The sequence below is a fragment of the Mesoplodon bidens genome, assembly GCF_964165515.1.
Source record: "Mesoplodon bidens genome assembly, chromosome: 5".
Taxonomy (NCBI): Eukaryota; Metazoa; Chordata; class Mammalia; order Artiodactyla; family Ziphiidae; genus Mesoplodon; species Mesoplodon bidens.
In genome coordinates this window covers 101,084,211-101,106,425 of record NC_138161.1, presented here as the reverse complement: position 1 = coordinate 101,106,425, position 22,215 = coordinate 101,084,211, and the positions used below count along the sequence as shown (strand labels likewise).

The following is a 22,215-nucleotide window of genomic DNA, read 5'->3' as shown; positions in this document are numbered from 1 at the left end:
CCAAGAACATGGTATATCTCTCCATCTATTTGTATCATCTTTAATTTCTTTCATCAGTGTCTTATAATTTTCTGCATACAGGTCTTTTCTCTCCTTAGGTAGGTTTATTCCTAGATATTTTATTCTTTTTGTTGCAGTGGTAAATGGGAGTGTTTCCTTGATTTCACTTTCAGATTTTTCATCATTAGTATATAGGAATGCCAGAGATTTCTGTGCATTAATTTTGTATCCTGCTACTTTACCAAATTCATTGATTAGCTCTAGTAGTTTCCTGGTAGCATCTTTAGGATCCTCTATGTATAGTATCATGTCATCTGCAAACAGTGACAGCTTTACTTCTTCTTTTCCAATTTGGATTCCTTTTATTTTCTTTTCTTCTCTGACTGCTGTGGCTAAAACTTCCAAAACTATGTTGAATAAGAGTGGTGAGAGTGGACAACCTTGTCTTGTTCCTGATCTTAGTGGAAATGGTTTCAGTTTTTCACCATTGAGGACGATGCTGGCTGTGGGTTTGTCATATATGGCCTTTATTATGTTGAGGAAAGTTCCCTCTATGCCTACTTTCTGCAAGGTTTTTATCATAAATGGGTGTTGAATTTTGTCGGAAGCTTTCTCTGCATCTATTGAGATGATCATATGGTTTTTCTCCTTCAATTTGTTAATATGGTGTATCACATTGATTGATTTGCATATATTGAAGAATCCTTGCATTCCTGGAATAAACCCCACTTGATCATGGTGTATGATCCTTTTAATGTGCTGTTGGATTCTGTTTGCTAGTATTTTGTTGAGGATTTTTGCATCTATGTTCATCAGTGATATTGGCCTGTAGTTTTCTTTCTTTGTGACATCCTTGTCTGGTTTTGGTATCAAGGTGATGTCGGCCTCGTAGAATGAGTTTGGGAGTGTTCCTCCCTCTGCTATATTTTGGAAGAGTTTGAGAAGGATAGGTGTTAGCTCTTCTCTAAATGCTTGATAGAATTCGCCTGTGAAGCCATCTGGTCCTGGGCTTTTGTTTGTTGGAAGATTTTTTATCACAGTTTCAATTTCAGTGCTTGTGATTGGTCTGTTCATATTTTCTATTTCTTCCTGATTCAGTCTTGGCAGGTTGTGCATTTCTAAGAATTTGTCCATTTCTTCCAGGTTGTCCATTTTATTGGCATAGAGTTGCTTGTAGTAATCTCTCATGATCTTTTGTATTTCTGCAGTGTCAGTTGTTACTTCTCCTTTTTCATTTCTAATTCTATTCAGTCTTCTCCCTTTTTTTCTTGATGAGTCTGGCTAATGGTTTATCAATTTTGTTTATCTTCTCAAAGAACCAGCTTTTAGTTTTATTGATCTTTGCTATCATTTCCTTCATTTCTTTTTCATTTATTTCTGATCTGATTTTTATGATTTCTTTCCTTCTGCTAACTTTGGGATGTTTTTGTTCTTCTTTCTCTAATTGCTTTAGGTGCAAGGTTAGGTTGTTTATTCGAGATGTTTCCTGTTTCTTAAGGTAGGATTGTATTGCTATAAACTTCCCTCTTAGAACTGCTTTTGCTGCATCCCATAGGTTTTGGGTTGCCATGTCTCCCTTGTCATTTGTTTCTAGGTATTTTTTAATTTCCTATTTGATTTCTTCAGTGATCACTTCGTTATTAAGTAGTGTATTGTTTAGCCTCCATGTGTTTGTATTTTTTACAGATCTTTTCCTGTAATTGATATCTAGTCTCATAGCATTGTGGTCGGAAAAGATACTTGATACAATTTCAATTTTCTTAAATTTACCAAGGCTTGATTTGTGACCCAAAATATCTCTATCCTGGAGAATGTTCCATGAGCACTTGAGAAAAATGTGTATTCTGTTGTTTTTGGATGGAATGCCCTATAAATATCAATTAAGTCCATCTTGTTTAATGTATCATTTAAAGCTTGTGTTTCCTTATTTATTTTCATTTTGGATGATCTGTCCATTGGTGAAAGTGGGGTGTTAAAGTCCCCTACTATGATTGTGTTACTGTCGATTTCCCCTTTTATGGCTGTTAGTATTTGCCTTATGTCTTGAGGTGCTCCTATGTTGGGTGCATGAATATTTACAATTGTTATATCTTCTTCTTGGATCGATCCCTTGATCATTATGTAGTGTCCTTCTTTGTCTCTTCTAATAGTCTTTATTTTAAAGTCTATTTTGTCTGATATGAGAATTGCTACTCCAGCTTTCTTTTGGTTTCCATTTGCATGGAATATCTTTTTCCATCCCTTTACTTTCAGTCTGTATGTGTCTCTAGGTCTGAAGTGGGTCTCTTGTAGACAGCATATATATAGGTCTTGTTTTTGTATCCATTCAGCCAATCTGTGTCTTTTGGTGGGAGCATTTAGTCCATTTACATTTAAGGTAATTATTGATATGTATGTTCCTATTCCCATTTTCTTAATTGTTTTGGGTTCGTTATTGTAGTTCTTTTCCTTCTGCTGTGTTTCTTGCCTAGAGAAGTTCCTTTAGCATTTGTTGTAAAGCTGGTTTGGTGGTGCTGAACTCTCTCAGCTTTTTCTTGTCTGTAAACGTTTTAATTTCTCCATCAAATCTGAATGAGATCCTTCCTGGGTAGAGTAATCTTGGTTGCAGGTTTTTCTCCTTCATCACTTTAATTATGTCCTGCCACTCCCTTCTGGCTTGTAGAGTTTCTGCTGAGAGATCAGCTGTTATCCTGTTGGGATTTCCCTTGTGTGTTATTTGTTGTTTTTCCCTTGCTGCTTTTAATATGATTTCTTTGTGTTTAATTTTTGACAGTTTGATTAATATGTGTCTTGGCGTATTTCTCCTTGGATTTATTCTGTATGGGACTCTCTGTGCCTCCTGGACTTGATTAACTATTTCCTTTCCCATATTAGGGAAGTTTTCAACTATAATCTCTTCAAATATTTTCTCAGTCCCTTTCTTTTTCTCTTCTTCTTCTGGAACCCGTATAATTCGAATGTTGGTGCGTTTAATGTTGTCCTAGAGGTCTCTGAGACTGTCCTCTGTTCTTTTCATTCTTTTTTCTTTATTTTGCTCTGCAGCAGTTATTTCCACTATTTTATCTTCCACCTCACTTATCCGTTCTTCTGCCTCAGTTATTCCGCTATTGATCCCATCTAGAGTATTTTTCATTTCATTTATTGTGTTTTTAATCGATGCTTGATTCATCTTTAGTTCTTCTAGGTCCTTGTTAACTGTTTCTTGCATTTTGTCTATTCTATTTCCAGGATTTTGGATCTTGGAAATAGAATCTTGGATCATCTTTACTATCATTATTCTGAATTCCTTTTCAGATAGACTGCCTATTACCTCTTCATTTGTTAGGTCTGGTGGGTTTTTTTCTTGCTCCTTCTCCTGCTGTTTGTTTTTCTGTCTTCTCATTTGGCTTATGTTACTGTGTTTGGGGTCTCCTTTTTGCAGGCTGCAGGTTCGTAGTTCCCGTTGTTTTTGGTGTCTGTCCCCAGTGGCTAAGGTTGGTTTAGTGGGTTGTGTAGGCTTCCTGGTGGAGGGGACTAGTGTCTGCGTTCTGGTGGATGAGGCTGGATCTTGTCTTTCTTGTGGGCAGGTCCATGTCTGGTGGTGTGTTTTGGGGTGTCTGCGGACTTTTTATGATTTTAGGCAGCCTCTCTGCTAATGGGTGGGGTTGTGTTCCTGTCTTGCTAGTTGTTTGGCATAGGGTGTCCAGCACTGTAGCTTGCTGGTCGTTGAGTGAAGCTGGGTGTTCGTGTTGAGATGGAGATCTCTGGAAGATTTTTGACGTTTGATATTATGTGGAGCTGGGAGGTCTCTTGTGGACCAGTGTCCTGAAGTTGGCTCTCCCACCTCAGAGGCACAGCACTGACTCCTGGCTCCTCAATTTGGGATGATTTGTTGTCTATTCATGTATTCCACAGATGCAGGGTACATCAAGTTGATTGTGGAGCTTTAATCCGCTGCTTCTGAGGCTGCTGGGAGAGATTTCCCTTTCTCTTCTTTGTTCTCACAGCTCCCGGGTCTCAGCTTTGGATTTGGCCCCGCCTCTGCGTGTAGGTCGCTGGAGGGCGTCTGTTCTTCGCTCAGACAGGACAGGGTTAAAGGAGCAGCTGCTTCGGGGACTCTGGCTCACTCAGGCCGGGCGGGAGGGAGGGGCACGGAGTGCGGGGCGAGCCTGCAGCGGCAGAGGCCGGTGTGACGTTGCACCAGCCCGAGGCGCACCGTGCGTTCTCCCAGGGAAGCCTTCCCTGGATCCCGGGACCCCGGCAATGACGGGCTGCACAGGCTCCCAGAAGGGCGGCATGGACAGTGACCTGCGCTCGCACACAGGCCTCTTGGCGGCCGCAGCAGCAGCCCCAGCGTCCCACGCCCGTCTCTGGGCTCCGCGTTTTTAGCCCGGCTCGTGCCCGTCTCTGGAGCTCCTTTAAGCAGCGCTCTTAATCCCCTCTCCTCGCACACCAGGAAACCAAGAGGGAAGAAAAAGTCTCTTGCCTCTTTGGCTGCTCCAGAGTTTTCCCGGACTCCCTCCCAGCTAGCTGTGGTGCATTAGCCCCCTTCAGGCTGAGTTCTCGCCGCCAGCCCCAGTCCTCTCCCTGCGCTCCGACCGAAGCCCGAGCCTCAGCTTCCAGCGCCGCCCGCCCCAGCAGGCGAGCAGACAAGCCTCTCGGGCTGGTGAGTGCCGGTCAGCACCGATCCTCTGTGCGGGAATCTCTCCGCTTTGCCCTACCCAGGTACGTGGGGAGTTTCTTGCCTTTTGGGAGGTCTGATGTCTTCTGGCAGCGTTCAGTAGGTGTTCTGTAGGAGTTGTTACACGTGTAGCTGTATTTCTGGTGTATCTGTGGGGAGGAAGGTGATCTCTGCGTCTTACTCTTCCGCCATCTTCCCCGGAAGTCCCCACCACATTTTCTTTATTCATTCATTACTTGATGGACATTTGGATTGTTTCTTCTTTCTTGGATTTATGAACAATGATGCTATGAAAAATTTTGCACAAGTGTTTTTTGTGGGCATGTTTTCATTTCTTTTGGGTATATATAGAGGAGTGGAATTGCTGGGTCGTACGGTAACTCTATGGTTAACCTCTGAGAAACTGCCAAATTGTTTTCCAAAGTGACTGCATCATTTTACATTCCCACCAGCAATGTATGAGGGTTTTGTATGCTCCATATACTCTCTAAAACTTGTTATTGTCTGTCTTTTTTATTATAGCCATCATAGTGGGTATGAAGTGGTATCTTGTAGTTTTGATTTGCATTTCCCTAATGGCTAATGATATTGAGCATCTTTTCAGGTGCTTATTGGCCATTTGTATCTTTTTGGAGTAATGTCTATCCAGATGCTTTGCCCATTTGAATTGGATCATTTGTCTTTTTATTATTGAGTTGTAAAAGTTCTTTATATATTCCACATATATTATTAGCAAATTTTTTTCCCATTCTGTGAATTGTCTTTTTAATTTCTTGACTGCTTGGCTCTTTCAGGGCTCCATAAAACTGTTTCTGGAGACTATTATTTGTGTTGGCTGAGGCAGGTCATAATAGGGTCAGAGAAGAATTATGTAAGAAGCTGGGGATGTGTTTCAACATGAAGACTTAGGGATGGCACAGCTCTATTTATGCTATTAGTTAAAGGAGAGGGTGTGCACTAATTTCCTCTGTAGAAACTCTCACTGAATTCTATGCAGCAATGTTTTTGAGGGTGTGAGAAACCCAGGGGAATGCTTTCCTTGACTCTGAATATATAATCTCATTCTAATGACCTTTATGCCTTCAATCTTCGATAGGCTCAAGTTGGCTTCCCAGAAGTCACACTAGGAATCCTTCCTGGTGCAAGAGGAACCCAGCTTCTCCCCAGACTTACTGGAGTTCCTGCTGCACTTGACTTAATTACCTCAGGTCAGTACTAACCCTGCCAATGGCTGTCTAGTTCAATGTGAGGAACTGGACTAGGACTTAGAAACATTCTGGCTTGACCATTCCCTACCCATGTAATTTTAAGAGGATACTTTAACTTCTTTGATGTCAATTTTCTCATCTTTAAACGTAAAGAATGCCTTTTCTGAGAGCTTCTCAAAAGTTACCATGAAGAGCAAATGTGAGTGCCTTCTAAATGAAGGTATATACAAAGCCCTAATCACATTTAAGTGTCTACTCATAGTCACTGGTTTCACATAGGGTGCATTATATTCAGATCTAATTTAGAAATTATAATATAAATAAGAATTAAAACCAGAATTTCCAAGGAAAGATTTCAAGTTTTAGTTTGGAAATGACTGCATTTTTCATTTCCCAGGTGTTAAGATATTAGCTTCAAATAGAAGTTTTATCTTTCAATAGGGAATGTGAACAATGCAACAGTAGAAATCATCTAGAGACCCTGAATTTACCAAATATGATAAGACATAGAAAGATATTGCCAGTCGAAGTGAGGTTGGATGAAAGAACATGCATAACTATTTACTCCAAACAGGTAGAACTAATGAGACCTTGGGTCAGACACTTTACCTCTCTGTGCCTTAGTTTCCTCATAAATGTTTGTGACAATAGCACCTACCATATGGTGGTGTGGTGAAGACTAGATACCTTAATGCATACAGTGTGCTTAGAACAGTCCTAGACATGGTAAAAAGTGTTAGCTATATGTTATTATTCCCATATCTGACTTTAGTAAAAGAGGAGGATTGAGTAAAAATAAGATGAGGATCTTGGTAATAGACTATATCCCAAAGAATGGGCAATAGAAAGAGCACAATATTTAGAATCAAAGACCTGAGCTTGAATCCCAGCTGTACCACATATAAACAATATGCCTTGTACAAATTAATTTTTATTCACTCATGCAGCAGCTGTTTAATTTTTTCTCATGTGCTGGGCTCTGTTGTAGGTAGTGGGCCTATAGAGGTAAATCCAACCTACAAAAACTCCTGCCCTTATGGAGATTATATATAGAAAACAACAACAATAACAATAATTATCAATTCAAAAATGCACAGTGTTTTCTACATCTTTGAAATCAGGATGCCTCTTACATTCATTGTGAGTTGTGGTTTGATTGGCAGTGTTTTTCTTCCCTTGTTTCTGTGGGTCAGGAATTTGGGAACAGCTTAGTTGGGTTCTAGGTCAAGGTTTCTCATGAAGTTGCAGTCAAGATACTGACTGGGGCCATAGTCATCTGAAAACTTGACTGGGGCTGGAGGATCTACTTCCAAGATCTACTTCCAAGACGGCGCACTCACATGGATGGCTGCTGCTGACTGTTGGCAGGAGGCTTCATTTCCTCTCCACGTGGACCTCTCTCTAGAGCTGCCTGCATATCCTCACAGCATGGAAGCTGGCTTCCTCTAGAGTGAGTGATCCAAGAGAGAGCAAGGCAAAGACTGCAGTGTCTTTTATGACCTAGCTTTAGAGTCACATGCCATCTTTTCTGAACTATTCTATTGATTATACAAGTCTTCCCTATCCAACTTGGGAGGGGAACTTGAATACCTAGAGGTCAAACACATAGCAGGTCACTTTGGAGACCAGCTACCACACTGTATACTCTTCTTAAACTCCATGCCTACCTATTATGTAAGTAGTATACATGGTAGGTTAGATGGAGATCAGTGCTAAGGAGAAAACATAAAACAGAAAGGGGAAATGTAAAATGATAGGGCTGGGGGTTGGGTAATATTTTAGGTAAGATAGTTGGGAAAGGCTTTCCTACAAAATGAATGTGAGTGAATACCTGAAGGATGGAGGAAGCTTGTTATGCCAATATCTGGAGGAAGATATTCCACACAGAGAAAATAACAAATACCAAGCCCTGAGGTAGGGGCATACTTGGAAATTTCAAAGAACAGCAAGAAGGTCAATGAAGCTAGAGTAAGTTGAGTAAGGGGAAGAGTAGTAGGGGGTGAAGTCACATCAGGTAGGGCCTTGAAGATTATAGAGAGAACTTTGGCTTTTCTTCTGAATGAGGTAGAAAGGCATTAGAGTGTTTTGAGCAGAAAACTAACAAAATGCTGTCACTTAATGTTTTTTAAAAGATCACCCTGGCTACTGAAAATATATTAATTGGAGGTAAGGCCAGAAATAGGAAGACTGATTAGAAGCCTGCTTTAATAATCCAAGGGAGCCATGACAGGAGATTAGACCTGAGTGGTAACAATGTAAATGGTGAGACATGGTCAAATTCTGGATATATTTTGAGCCAACAGGATTTTGTGACAGATCAAATGTGAGAGGTGAGGGAAAGGGGAGAGAAAATGATGATTCTAATGGCCTCAGCAGCTGGAAGAATGGTGCCATTACTGAGAAAAGGGGAATTCTGCTGGTAGAGCAGGTTGTAGGGAGGAATCACAAGAGCTTAGTTTTGGACATGTTAAGGTTTGACATCCAACTTGAGGTGTCAGGTAGACAGTTGGATAGACTGGCCTGAAATTTAGAAGGGAGATTGTCTGAACTTCTCTCAGTCTTCATTTTATCATCAGTAAAACAACCACATAGTGGTGTAAGGAATAATGAAATTACATGACTTGCATCTGGTATAGTACCTGTCACAGAGGAGACATTTTATAAATGGTAACTGTGGTAGGCATAATAATGCCTCTCTCCAAGATGTCCACATCCTAATCCCTAGAACCTGTGAATATATTACCTTACATTCGAAAGGGACCTTGCAAGTGTGATTAAATTAAGGATCTCAAGATGGGAGATTATTCTAGATTGTCTAGGTAGGCCCAATTTATCACAAGCATCATTAGAAGAGGAAGGCAGGAGGGGTAGAAGATGATACACAGCTGACTTTGAAGATGGAGGAAGAGAAGAAGAAATGTAGGCAGCCTCTAGAGGCTAGAAAAGCCCAGGAACAGATTCTCTCTCAGAGCCTCCAGAAGGAGCACAATTCTGCTGACCTATTTTAGATTTCTGACTCCTAAACTAAGGTAATAAATGTGTGCTGTTTTAAGATGCAATGTTTGTGGTAATCTGTATAGGAAACTAATACAGTAGCCATTAATAATGATGATATTAAGACTCTTGCTTCTGGAAAACATTTTTTTTCTAAGAAGGGATGCTAAAAAATTGTTACTGAAAGTTGAAGATTCCCTACTGATGTTAATGAAGAAAAATACCAGCTCTATAGGCACTGCCCCCATAGGAAATTAATAAGTAAATAAATTTAGATTAAATTAATAAATAGCTAACCTTTTCTGATCTTCTGAAAACCATAAGAGAGATAATTCTGGAAAGTGGGACAATTACAACAACCACTGCTTCTCCACAATTCCCTTAAAATGCCACCTGAAAACAACTGAATCTTTAGCAGTAACCACAAAACACACGCTTGAGCACAATGCAGTTCATTCCCTGACGTTCTCTGTCCAATCAAATGATGAAAACTACAGTACCCTGATGTTCCTTCTGCTGTTATTTTCTAGGTCCTGTCTTTCTTTTTCACTGAACAGCATAGAAAGCCTCTTCTCTATTCTCATAGAGCTTTGTCTCAGCCCCATAGTTACTTTATGATCTTTCCCAGGACAGGGATGCCCTCAGACTCTAGTCTTTGATGAGGTACCTCTTGCCACCTAGGGTACTGGGGAAGAAGTTGCGAATGGCATCTTTATCCTGCCAGTCTTTCAGATTTAGTTAGGTCCATGTGGGTTTTCTCTATACTCGAACAAGATGTTAAGGGTGAGTCTTAATACCCAGGGCTCCCAGTCAGCAATAATAAACATCAGCAAATATTATTTCATGACTAAGACAAACAAACACACCAAAAAAATAAAACCCTATGAAAATATTCTGTGTCATTAGAAAAATGAAACATAAATGTGAGTCTGTTGAAACAGATTAAAGGCAACAAAAATCTTAGAAAACTCACAATATTCTAAATTAGAAAAGAAAATATCTTATTTATTAAATAAGAACACCCTGTTTAAAATCAAAACATTAGGCAAAATAACTTTTGAAGCAATAAAAAAAGATGCAATAGAACAGACTACTGAATCAGCAACATAGAGGATAGAGACACGTTTATAGAATTCAGAAGAATTTCTAAAAAAAATACAGAAAATGTAAATGAAGGCAGCAGACATGAGAGGTCTATAATCGAGGCCTCTGCTATGAATAATAAAAGCTCCCAGAGCACAAAGCGAAAAGGGGAGAAACAATAACCATAGGAAAAAATAGAAGAATCTCTTCAGATACATAAAAGAATCAGAGATTGTATTTTAGTAAGCACCTAATTTTCCTGGAAAAACTGATGAGATGTCAATGCTTTGTATTTTGATAAAGATTTTAAATTTCCAGGAAATAGACTCCTGCAAGCTTCCAAAGGATAAAAACAAAACACAGCAAAAGGTTACTCTTGAAACAGCTAAAATCACTCCAGCCACAAATAAATTCTCAACGTATGGAACATTTGTATACTAAGATGCTATACAGTCTTAAATGTGGTCTAAATCAGGAGTTCTTAAAGTGCGGCCCAGGAACTCCTAGGTGTACCTAAGACTATTGTGTATGGGCAGGGGGCAAGGAGTGGGGCATCCATGGAGTCAGAACTATTTTCATAATAATAAGACATTGCTTGCCTTTTCCACTCTCATTCGCTCACAAATATACAGTGGAATTTTCCAGAGGTTATTGTATGCCATGTGGTATCAAAACAGATTGAATGCAGAAGCAGAAATGAGAATCCAACTGTTTTCTATTAAGCCAGACATTAAAGAAATTTGCAAAAATATAAAACAACACTCTTCTCACTAAATTTTTAAAATTTTGAAAATAGAGTTATTTTGCATAAAAATTTATTTATGTTAATATGTGATAGGTTTATCATGGTTATTTTAAAGTGATTTAATAAAGATACATTTTTAAAGTTCTCAGTTATAATTTCTAACATAGTAAATATTAATAGAAATAACCCATATAAAAAAAAGCTCTTTGGGGTATTCCATAATTTTTAAGAGTGCAAAGGAGTGTCAAGACTAAAAAATTTGAGAACTGCTAATCAATACACTTATTTTTAAAAATAAATTTATTTATTTTATTTTATTTATTTTTGGCTGCATTGGGTCTTCGTTGCTGTGTGAGGGATTTTCTCTAGTTGCAGCAAGCGGGAGCTACTCTTAGTTGTGGTGTGTGGGTTTCTCATTGCAGTGGCTTCTCTTGTTGCAGAGCACAGGCTCTAGGCGCGCAGGCTCAGTAGTTGTGGCTCACGGGCTCAGTAGTAGTGGCTCTTGGGCTCTAGAGCACAGGCTCAGTAGTTATGGCGCAGGGGCTTAGTTCCTCTGTGGCATGTGGGATCTTCCTGGGCCAGGGCTCGAACCCTTGTCCCCTGCATTGGCAGGCGGATTCTTATCCACTGCACCACCAGGGAAGCCCCAATACACTTATGTTTTGACACAGAAACCACAATACAAAACTGTGCACACATGGTCCAAATTAGAAAATAATGAGTCTATATTATGACTAATATATAATTACTAGTGTAAGATTTATACAGTTACTAATATATAATTTAGACTAAAATCTAAAATGGCTTTTTCCCCCTTTAAATGGGGAGATGTTATAAATTCTTTAGAGCATGAAAAGGGAGTTAAAAACTAAATTTCTTGTCTTCAATAAATTAGATTAGAAATTGCTTTAATTTACAGTGGTATGATAAGTACACTTTTAAGAATGTGAACTATTTTAAGTACCTAATGCAGAATTCATAAGAGGATGCTTACAATCAACCCAACATACTACAGAAATTCAAAGCACGTGAGAGGGTTCATTCTGCAAAAGACAAAATAGAAAGGAAGCAAAGCAGCATAAAATATAGGGGGAAATCATAATAGTGTGAAATGAGTCTGTAAATTCTAAGGTTTATAGAAATTAAAGCATGTGGGGGAATATTGAGGAATTGTGTGTTCCTGCTTTCAGTATTAAGCCTGAAGGGCAAGAATATCTTGGAGGAAATCAGGAAGGAATCTGGCTTCTTTGACAAAAAGAAATAAAGTGAACTAGGATTCACCTTTTTCAAAGCACTGCAGCTTATAGAAATATCACTATTTTTAACATGATGAAGAAAAGAGGTAAAAATAGTAAGAATATGATAGATTTTGATTTGCATAGAGAAGGTCACAGTCAATTAGAAGAAAGCTAACATTGGAAACATACACCTATCTTTTTACTTTATTTTATTTTATTTTTTAACATCTTTGTTGGACATCTATCTTTTTAAGTAGTCTGTACAATTTTAAGGGGACTTTAAAATGGCATCTGGAAAGGGTTCCATGTAGAAATTTTTTCCTAAAGCTTGGAAAAGAAGCCACAAAGAAAATTGGAAAGAATTGAGATTACCTGGCTTGAAGAAGTCTCAACTTCAGTTGCCCCAGTCTCTTTATAGTAGATCTAGGCAGGGCTTTTATTAGATTGGACAGTGGTTATTGTCTACACTCAGAGCAGCACAAGAAAGAGCAAGTTTAAATCTCAGCATGAGGATTTGGGTTGGATATACAGAGCTGTGTCTTCAGGTCCTTGAAACAGAATAAAAGTACCTGAAATCTCATTGACTCCATAAGAACAGTAGTGGTCCTTCCAACTTTTGTGAAATCCAGGTCAGAAGAAAACATTACAGCTAACGGAAGTTTCAGTTCATCCTGTGGACATCTCATGTTTCCCCTGCTCAGTTGCCCCAAAGATCCTTTTAGTACCCAGGTTTTCATATTCCATTCCGTGTCGCTTTGGGCCCCTTAACCTAGAGAGTCTGATTCACTCACCCCTCACTCAAGTGATTTTGTACAGAGGAGACTTCACCCTTGAAACCACTTGCTCACCCCCCACTGCCCTCCTCACCCCAGGCAGAGAACTGGAAGCCTGTTTTCAAAGGCATTTCCAGAAAACTGCCCAAATATTGCTGTTACAGAGTGACCCCTGCCCAAAATCATTGAATTGTCTATCTGATCAAGAAAAGCCATTGGTAGCTCTCTGAAGCACTAATAAGAACTGGGAATGGAGGGTTTGTCTCAGAGATGGCATCCACCAACACTCTGTGAGAGCAGCAAAGACCATGGAGTTGTTGCCGGCAAGACTGACTTGGTGATTGCTCTTCAGAAGCCCAGATGGTGCTGGTAAACAAGCAAGCAATGTGTCGCTGTCTCTCTCCTGACCCTGTGGTGAAGGAAGCTTATACCCCTTAACCTCCTGCTTCAGAGTGTGCAGATCAAATTACGTATTTATGCCTGCTGGAGAACGTGGGAGTAATGCAAACCCTCATCAAACTTCTGTAACCTCCTAGAGCTTCCAGTCTATACCAGAGGCTGCCAGTGTCACTAGTGGATGGTAGATGCTCCTGGCACCACCGCCACCAGACACTAGATGTCACCACCTGTGAAGTGAGATTTACGCTGTTGCCATTCCTTAGTGTTACTCACTCCAGCTAAAAACCCTCAACTGAGCGCTCAGTTTGCCAAGCTTGGGATCATGGGACACACCCTAGCGCCAGGTCTGAAGGAACAATTGTCTGATTATCTCTGTTTCCTTTTTAGCTTCCTTTTTAGCTCCAAAGCTCACACATTAGCAATTCCACAAACTAAGGGAGGGTCGAGATGCTGGGTAGCCAAAAAATGGCAGAGGTCCACCCCACTTTTCCTGTGAAATTTTGATTATAACTTATGTGATATCAACTTAATAATTCTTTTCCCCTGTCTATCCAACTATATTTGTGTTTGAGGACTCAGTTCGTAATCAATGGCAGCCCTTGGTGTATGCTAGTATAAGAACAGATAATGCGGGCTTCCCTGGTGGCGCAGTGGTTGAGAGTCCGCCTGCCGATGCAGGGAACACGGGTTCATGCCCCGGTCCGGGAAGATCCCACATGCCGCGGAGCGGCTGGGCCCGTGAGCCATGGCCGCTGAGCCTGCGCGTCCGGAGCCTGTGCTCCACAACAGGAGAGGCCACAACACTGAGAGGCCCGCGTACCGCAAAAAAAAAAAAAAAAAAAAGAACAGATAATGCTGCTATTGCTGTGCTGCTACTACCTCTGTTATTTTTTATCACTATTATCATCAAACAATAAATTCTCATTATTATACAGAGATTTATAGTTCATAGAGTGCTTCTAATAGAGATTTATAGAATAGAAGGGAAATGTATTATTTTCACTTAATACTCAGAATTACCAAGGTAAGCATAATTATTGCCATTTACCAACGAAGAAATTGTGGTCCTCGTACAGTTCACACAAATAGTGCAAGGTAGAGCTGGAACTTGAATCCAAAATTTCTGATTACCTCTGCAGTAATCTTTCCACTGTAACAGTCAGCGTGGTGCTTGTTTATTTAGTAACAGATGTTTATACCCAGGACAAGTGAATTTTCCTACTAGAGAGAGTGATGTTTTTGGTTTAATCTCACATTGTTCTTTGATTTGTTTTATTTTGTTTTCTTTTAGGAAGACATATTTCGGCAAATGAAGCTCTTAAGCTGGGTATTCTAGATAAAATTGTGAACTCAGATCCGGTTGAAGAAGCAATCAAATTTGCCCAGAGAGTTTCAGGTAAAGAAGATAATAATAAAACTAGCACAAATTGGAAACAAGTTAAATGTCCATCTTAATAAGGAACTCCTTAAATATTTTATGGTACATCCAAATAGAATATGATACAGTCTTTTTTTAACTGGAGTATAATTACTTTACAATGTTGTGTTAGTTTCTGCTGTACAATGAAGTGAATCAGCTATATGTATACCTATATCTCCTCCCTCTTGGACCTCCCTCCCTGCCCCCCACCACCCCACCCATCTAGGTCGTCACAGAGCACCTAGCTGAGCTTCCTGTGCTTTATAGCATGTTCCCACTAGCTATCTATTTTATGCATGGTAGTGTATATATGTCAATCCTAATCTCCCAATACATCCCACCCTCTCCTTCCCTTTCTGTGTCCACATGTCCATTCTCTACATCTACGTCTCTATTCCTCCCCTGCAAATAGGTTCACCTGTACCATTTTTCTAGATTCTACATACATGCGTTAGTATACGATATTTGTTTTTCTCTTTCTGGCTTACTTCACTCTGTATGACAAGACTCCACATCTCTACAAATGACCCAGTTTCGTTCCTTTTTATGGCTGAGTAATATTCCATTGTATATGTGTACCACATCTTCTTTATCCATTCATCTGTCATTGGACATTTAGATTGTTTCCATGTCCTGGCTATCGTAAATAGTGCTGCAATGAACATTTGGTAACATGTGTCCTTTTGAATTATGGTTTTCTCAGGGTTTATGTCCAAGAGTGGGATTGCTGGGTCATATGGTGGTTCTATTTTTAGTTTTTTAAGGAACCTCCATACTGGAGGTTGATACAGTGGCTGTATCAATTTACATTCCCACCAACAGTGCAAAAGGGTTCCCTTTTCTCCACACCCTCTCCAGCATTTATTGTTTGTAGATTTTTTGATGATGGCCATTCTGACTGGTGTGAGGTAATACCTCATTATAGTTTTGATTTGCATTTCTCTAATAATTAGTGAAGTTGAGCATCTTTGCATGTACCTCTTGGCCATCTGCATGTTTTCTTTAGTGAAATGTCTCTTTAGGTCTTCTGCCCATTTTTTAATCGGGTCGTTTTTTTGATATTGAGCTCCATGACCTATTTGTATATTTTGGAGATTAGTCATTTGTCCATTGCTTCATTTGCAAATACAGTTTTAAAATGAATGAGAAACTCTATGTATTGACATGGTATGAAGGCCATGATGTATTGTATGGTTAAATGAAAAAAGCATCATTGTGTACAGTGGTTCAACATTTGTGTAACAAGAAGGGGGATGGGCTTGAATGTTTATAAGGGAGAGTGTATATATGTAACTGTCTTTGTATAGGATACTTCTGTAACTATTCACAAGAGAGGATTGATGGTTGCCTCTGGGAATGGGGCTGACCAGCCAGCAGAAGCAGTTAAAAGTAGATGTCCCTTTTTATTCTTCTGTACCTTTTGTATTTTTATTGAATGAGTGTATCTTCTATTAAGAAACATAACTAAAATTTAAGAAAAACCAAGCAAACAAACATTTCAGCCATTAGAAGACAGGCTCTATAATTTACCACAATGAAGCCATGGTTCTGTCTCAGTGAGCTACGTTTTCTCTCTCTCACTGGTTTCTCACTTTATGGACTCATGACATTCCTTTAAGAGTTCTTTGGAGTGGCATTCCTAGATTTCTTTTTTTTTTTTAATGTTTCTTTTTGATTTATGGAGGTTGGCAGCAAGGTGGAGAGGGTTAAAGAGCATCAGAAAAAATAATTGGGAGGAATGTTGGGCTATAGGCAGAGTGTTCATCTCCCTCGGTTGGTGGTAGGTAATGGCTAGGTGTCATTCAAAGGCTTCTTTTGAAAAGTCATTCTTTTGTCCACCCTGGCAGGGACCAAATACTTCCCTGAAATAATCTTTCTTTTTGTGGCTCTAACCAGTTACTGTTTCATTTCAGTAGCAAAAGCTTGAACTGGAAAGGCCAGGAACTGTAAGGAGAAAATACTGGTGACTCTAAAGAGAGTTAGCAAGGCTTTGCCCAAAGGGGAATGAGTTTCCTGCTGTCTTTCTCTGCTTTCCAGATAATCTTCACCACAGTTTCATCACTGGTTTCATTGTGCCTCCTGGAAGCACTTATTGTTTTGTTGGAAGTCATTTGGCCTACAGCAAAGGCTATTTGCATTTGTAGGTCCCTAAATGTTTTTTGGTTTGGGGCTTAAGAGAGACCCATGTCTATCATTTACACCTGTAGTTTTAGTTTGTAAAGGCCCTGATTTTGACAGAAGTTCTTTTCTTTGACTGATTTCCAGAGATTCAGATTTGAGAGTTAAGTTACTACAAGAGATAGATGAGCATCATGGTCTGGTACACTTATAAAATGATCTGTTTTAATTACTAAAATATATTTAGCTTTAAAAATTAATTTTACATTAAAATTTTAAACACTAAATTGTTATTTTTTAAAATTTATAAAATGGTCTACTCAATCTCAGTAATATTACAGTTTGTCCACTTGGTGGCATCCAAATATTGAGGAGGAATCATTTGCTTTAAAATTTGGTAATTTACCTGTTAACGATAGGAGAATGGTTCTGGGCTTTGGACAATTATGTATAACTATTTTAAATTATAATCATGAAAACTTTGTAGAAATGTAAAATTGTGATATAAAAATGTCTAAATACAAATTTACATATAGTCTATACTTACAGCTACATAGAGTATTATGAATACAGACAAAAATTTTGTTGTTGTTTTTTAAACATCTTTATTGGAGTATAATTGCTTTACAATGGTGTGTTAATTTCTGCTTTATAACAAAGTGAATCAGTTATACATATACATATGTCCCCATATCTCTTCCCTCTTGCGTCTCCCTCCCTCCCACCCTCCCTATTCCACCCCTCTAGGTGATCACAAAACACCAAGCTGATCTCCCTGTGCTATGCGGCTGCTTCCCACTAGCTATCTGTTTTACGTTTGGTAGTGTATATATGTCCATGCCACTCTCTCACTTTGTCCCAGCTTACCCTTCCCCCTCCCCATGTTCTCAAGTCCATTCTCTAGTAGGTCTGTGACAGACAAAAATTTAAAGAAAATACACAAAAATGAAAATAAGTTGTTTTCCCCCCAGAATTTCTTAAATGATTTTTGCTTTTGTTTTCATTTTTCCAGCTTGAGGTATAATTTACACACAATAAAATTCACCCATTTTAAATGAAGAAGTTGATGAATTTCTGTAATCATTTGCAGTTGTATAACCACTGCCACAATCAAGATATAGTTCTATCACCCTAAATAGTATTGTCATGCCTCTTTCCAGTAGATTCTCTGCCCTGCCCTTGGCCGTAGACAACCACTGGCCTGTTTTCTGTTACTATAGTTTTGTTTTTTAGAATTTCATATAGCATGTAGTCTTTTGTGTCTGGCTTCTCTCACTTAGCATGTTTTTGAGGTTCATGATGTTCTTTCATGTATTAATTTTTTATTCTTTTTTTGTTACTGAATAATAATCCATAGTATGGATATACCACAATATGTTTATTCATTTATCAGTTGATGAACATTTAGGTTGTTTTCGCTATGGGTGTACACAAGTCTTTGCAGACATTATATTTCCCTTTCTCCTGAGTAAATACCTAAGAGTAGTATTGCTGGATCATATAGTAAGTATATGCTTAATTCTTAAATGCTTTTTAAACTTGGTGATTAATATAAAACCATTCATGATTTGAAAGGCACTAATTTTTGCCAAGCAAATTAACAAAGATAGAAAAAATAATATGCTCAGATTGAATTTAAATAAGCATTTATTAAACAGCTTGTAGTATATCCTGCCTGTCTAGATGGCAACTGGGCAATCATGTATTGAAGCTTATTCTTACGTTTTGACTTACTATTTCTATTCTCAGGCGTTTATCACAGAGAAATAATCACAGAAGTACACAAAGATTTGTATACAGTGATACTCACTGAAGCTTTATTTATCATTATAAAATGTTGGAAACAACTCAAATATCTAATTCTAAGGGATTAATTGCATAAAAGATGATAGATCTCAGTGAAGCAACCCCATTCAGCCATTAAAACTTCCATTTTTAAAGGAAATTGAAGAGCTTGGAAAAATGCTTACATGTAATATTAAGTAGAAAAAACAACCAGATAGGAAGTTGCACAAATGTATGTGTGTGTTCATATGCATATTTACATACAGAAAAAAAACTACAAGGAGATATAACAGATTTTTAACAGTGGTTGTATTTGGATGGTAGGTAGTGAAGACCTTTTTTTTTTTTAATGTTTATCTTTTCCTATTATCTGAGTCATTAAATTTACCCAAAGGAAAAAGGAATGCCTGGCCAGTGTGGAAGGGGTACAGTCTAGTAGAGAAATAGGTTTAGGATTGGATGTCAGGAGGCCTGGATTATAATTTTAACCTATAGCTATATGGACCCTAACAAATCAGCTTTGGGGGCTTTATTTTCTTCATCAACGAAAGGAAAAGTTTCAACAAAATGAGTTGGTTTCAAACCGTGTTCTGAGACCTTATGGGCTCCAGTTTTTGTCTTGCTACAACCTGGGCAGCTCTACTGTGTCTCTTTTGAGGTTTAGGGTTTAGAATCCCAAGGAAAACTCTGGTACTTTTACTTTAAATAAAAAATGAGTTCCACTGTTTAGAACCCTATGATTTCTTCTTGGTGCTGCTCTGTAATAGATAAACGCTAGAGATACAAGGTAGAGAAATAGGGCAGATCAATGAAGGACTAGCTCAGAGAATCTTATCTACATTTACACTTATTATCTTACAAAATGTGTAGTTTAGCTAGGCTTACTTATTTTGCATTTCATTTTCATTTGAGGTCTTGTGCTTTTCCTTTCTTTTTTTCCTTTGTTTGCTTTTAAATATAGCTATTAGACTGTGGTTTTTGGCAGAACAAAATTGATGGATTGATTTGAAGGACAGGCTTCACAAAAATCTATTATAAAAATGTATATTTATGTTTTATAATAGATATTTATTATAAATATATGACATAAATAGTACAGATATTTATTATAAATATATTATAAATATGAATGTATAAATATAATATAAAATATTTTTTATTAAAATATATTGATGTTAAATATATGTGCATTTACAAATCTATAGTTATGTGAAGCTAGTGCAATTGTCTTGATCTAGAGGAATGGTTCTCAAACGTTACTGTGCATCAGAATCACTTGGAGGGTCTGTTAAAACATAGATTATAGGACCCCACTCATTACTTTCTGAATCAGTACATCTGGGATGGGGCCCAATTTGCATTTCTAACAAGTTCCTAGGCGATGTTGATGCTGTATTCTGGGGACCATACTTTGAGAACCCCTGATGTACAGAGAACAAGGGTGAGAATGGAGATAACTTTTCCTAGTTTTGACTTTTTACATGCAAACACTACTTGCTGTCTTAAAGATATTAGTAAATCAGTTCTGCATGGTTAAAAAACATACATGTATGGTTGCACATCTTGTGATTATACTAAAAACTCCTGAATTAACAAACTTTAAAATGATGAGTTTTATTGATGTGATTTATATCTCAATTTTAAAAGTACCTGTAAAATTTTTGAGTTCTCTTCTTCCGTTTGTAAAAATATTCCATTAATTCAGCCTATTCTCACTCCCCATCACTACCTCCACCCCCACTGCTGAAATGTTGACTTAAAAAAATAACAAAAGGAAAAGATTAAGAACACTTATTTAGTTTCCACATCCAATAAATAAGTTGAGAAGGAAGGAAATTTCTAATGGTCAATGTTGCAATCAGCAGTTTTGGAACCAGTTATGGGTGGGAGGGGATTGTAGGAGGTTAACATATATATCTAAAAATGTGATTTGGGAAGTAGCTGCAAACTTCTCTACAAACTTAACACACATCCTGGAGAGTTGACTGTGGAAGTTAATTAGCTTCATGTATCTTAATGCTTTTGTTACATGAAGCCTCTTAGACTACTGCAGTGCAATTGGTTTAGCAGAGCAATTCAAAATCACTTGGCCAAACCAGATTGCTTTGGCTAAACTGGGGAGAGGAGGGTCCTGTAAAATGCTATTTATTTGCATTTGGCCAGCAGCCTGCTTGTTCCCAAACTGAGTAAGAACTCGTTGTTCCCACGTGCATGATTCTGGCATGAAGCTGAAAATGTGTACTGTTAGTCAAAGATGGGCACAGGGGACATCCAAGTGGGAGCCTCAACTCAGGAACCCAGTGCTCTGTTTTTGTCCCTGTAATGAACTCTGGTCCTGTTACTATGACTGCACTGGGCTGTGTTAGCCATTTTTAGCGATTCTTAATCTGCCCAAAGACCTTGATCTGTTTAGATTTTGTGGCTTAAAAAAAAATCTTAGTGGTTTCATCTGTCTTTCTCTTCATTTTATCTTTTGCGCTTTGTAATTTATTTTTACTGTCTGTGAACATTTATATAAACATGTTTCACAAGAGCAGAGTGACACTGCCGTACCTAGGAAGCCTGAGCACACGTCTAAACTGGGCTTCTTTTTTATGTACCCCAGTTCTTTAGGGACCCCCCTCAAGCCTGGAAAAATGCAGTTGTTCTGTTTGTCCTTTGCAGTCTTTCTATGAGAGAGAGAGCTTGTTGTTTATGAGAATTAGAGAAAAGAGAGTCCTTTATGTCTTAGGAAACCATTTCTGTAAACTGCACATTATGTCTCTCTTTATCCTAGGCAGAGAAAATCTCTTCCTGTTAGTTTACTAGAAAGGAAAGAGGGAAAATAATCACCATCTTTTCTTCCTTTGGGCATGTGAGTCCCTTATTTTTTTAATTAAAACTTCTGCCTTAGAAAACTTCAAAGAATTAAGAAAAAATGTGAATGGGTCAGGGAAAGAATTCAATTATAAGCATATTTGAATCATTAATTAGTTCTTCACTTTCCCATGTTCCTGGCAGCTAATGCTGGTGCTGACCTGCTCACACTTGCCCCTCTTATTATGTAGTTACAGCTGAGTGACTTTAAAACTACCAAGAGTCTAAAACTACCAGCTGTATAAGAAATACACTTTGAAAACACCATACTTGTAGACCCAAAGTGGAAATTCTGAGTATATTTTGTAGTAATAAAATGAAGTTTTAAGATAATAGCATCCTTCAGTTACAGCCACAGAACAAAAGGAATAGGAAATTGACAGGGAAAAACCTTCTAATGGTTGTGCCATGATCCAACACTCTCCAGTGGATATACTTAGTTTGGCCTTAGGCTTGTTGGGACAAGTGCTCTGGGGGGCTCCCAAAATGTGCATCTGTAGTCTCAGAGGTTCTGAGTATCCCCAGAATACTAAGAATATGCCAACTGGCTAAAATTGCTGCACACCATTAAGTTTTTTTCTTCTTCCTTTTTTTTTTAAGACTTTTTTGATATGGACCATTTTTTTTACAGTCTTTTTTTGAATTTGTTACAATATTGCTTCTGTTTTATGTTTTGGTCTTTTGGCCGCAAGGCATGTGGGATCTTCGCTCCCCAACCAGGGATCGAACCTGCACACCCTGCATTGGAAGGCGAAGTCTTAACCACTGGACCACTTTCTTGCTTTTTTTCTTTCTCATCTCTTTTCAATCTCTGGCCCAGGTTAGAGTTGCTAGGAGTTACAGCTGTCTTTGATACAGTGGCTGACATATGCTCTGCTCTTGGACCTCCCAGAGGCTATACCTCAAAATCAACTATTGAATTTTTAAAAAATACTC

The 22,215-nt window shown here is 38.4% G+C and overlaps 1 protein-coding gene across 3 annotated transcripts in view; it reads left to right on the top strand.

Moving 5' to 3' along the window:
* EHHADH (enoyl-CoA hydratase and 3-hydroxyacyl CoA dehydrogenase) overlaps window positions 1–22,215 on the top strand; it is a 58,357-nt gene that overhangs the window by 16,039 nt on the left and 20,103 nt on the right. For 2 of the 3 annotated variants that reach the window (XM_081236064.1, XM_081236062.1), the window contains 2 exons: window positions 5,757–5,868; window positions 14,392–14,496. In XM_081236064.1, the coding sequence (XP_081092190.1) occupies window positions 5,757–5,868; window positions 14,392–14,496 (217 nt within the window). The remainder of the gene's footprint in view (window positions 1–5,756; window positions 5,869–14,391; window positions 14,497–22,215) is intronic. The other variant, XM_081236063.1, reaches the window with a different exon arrangement.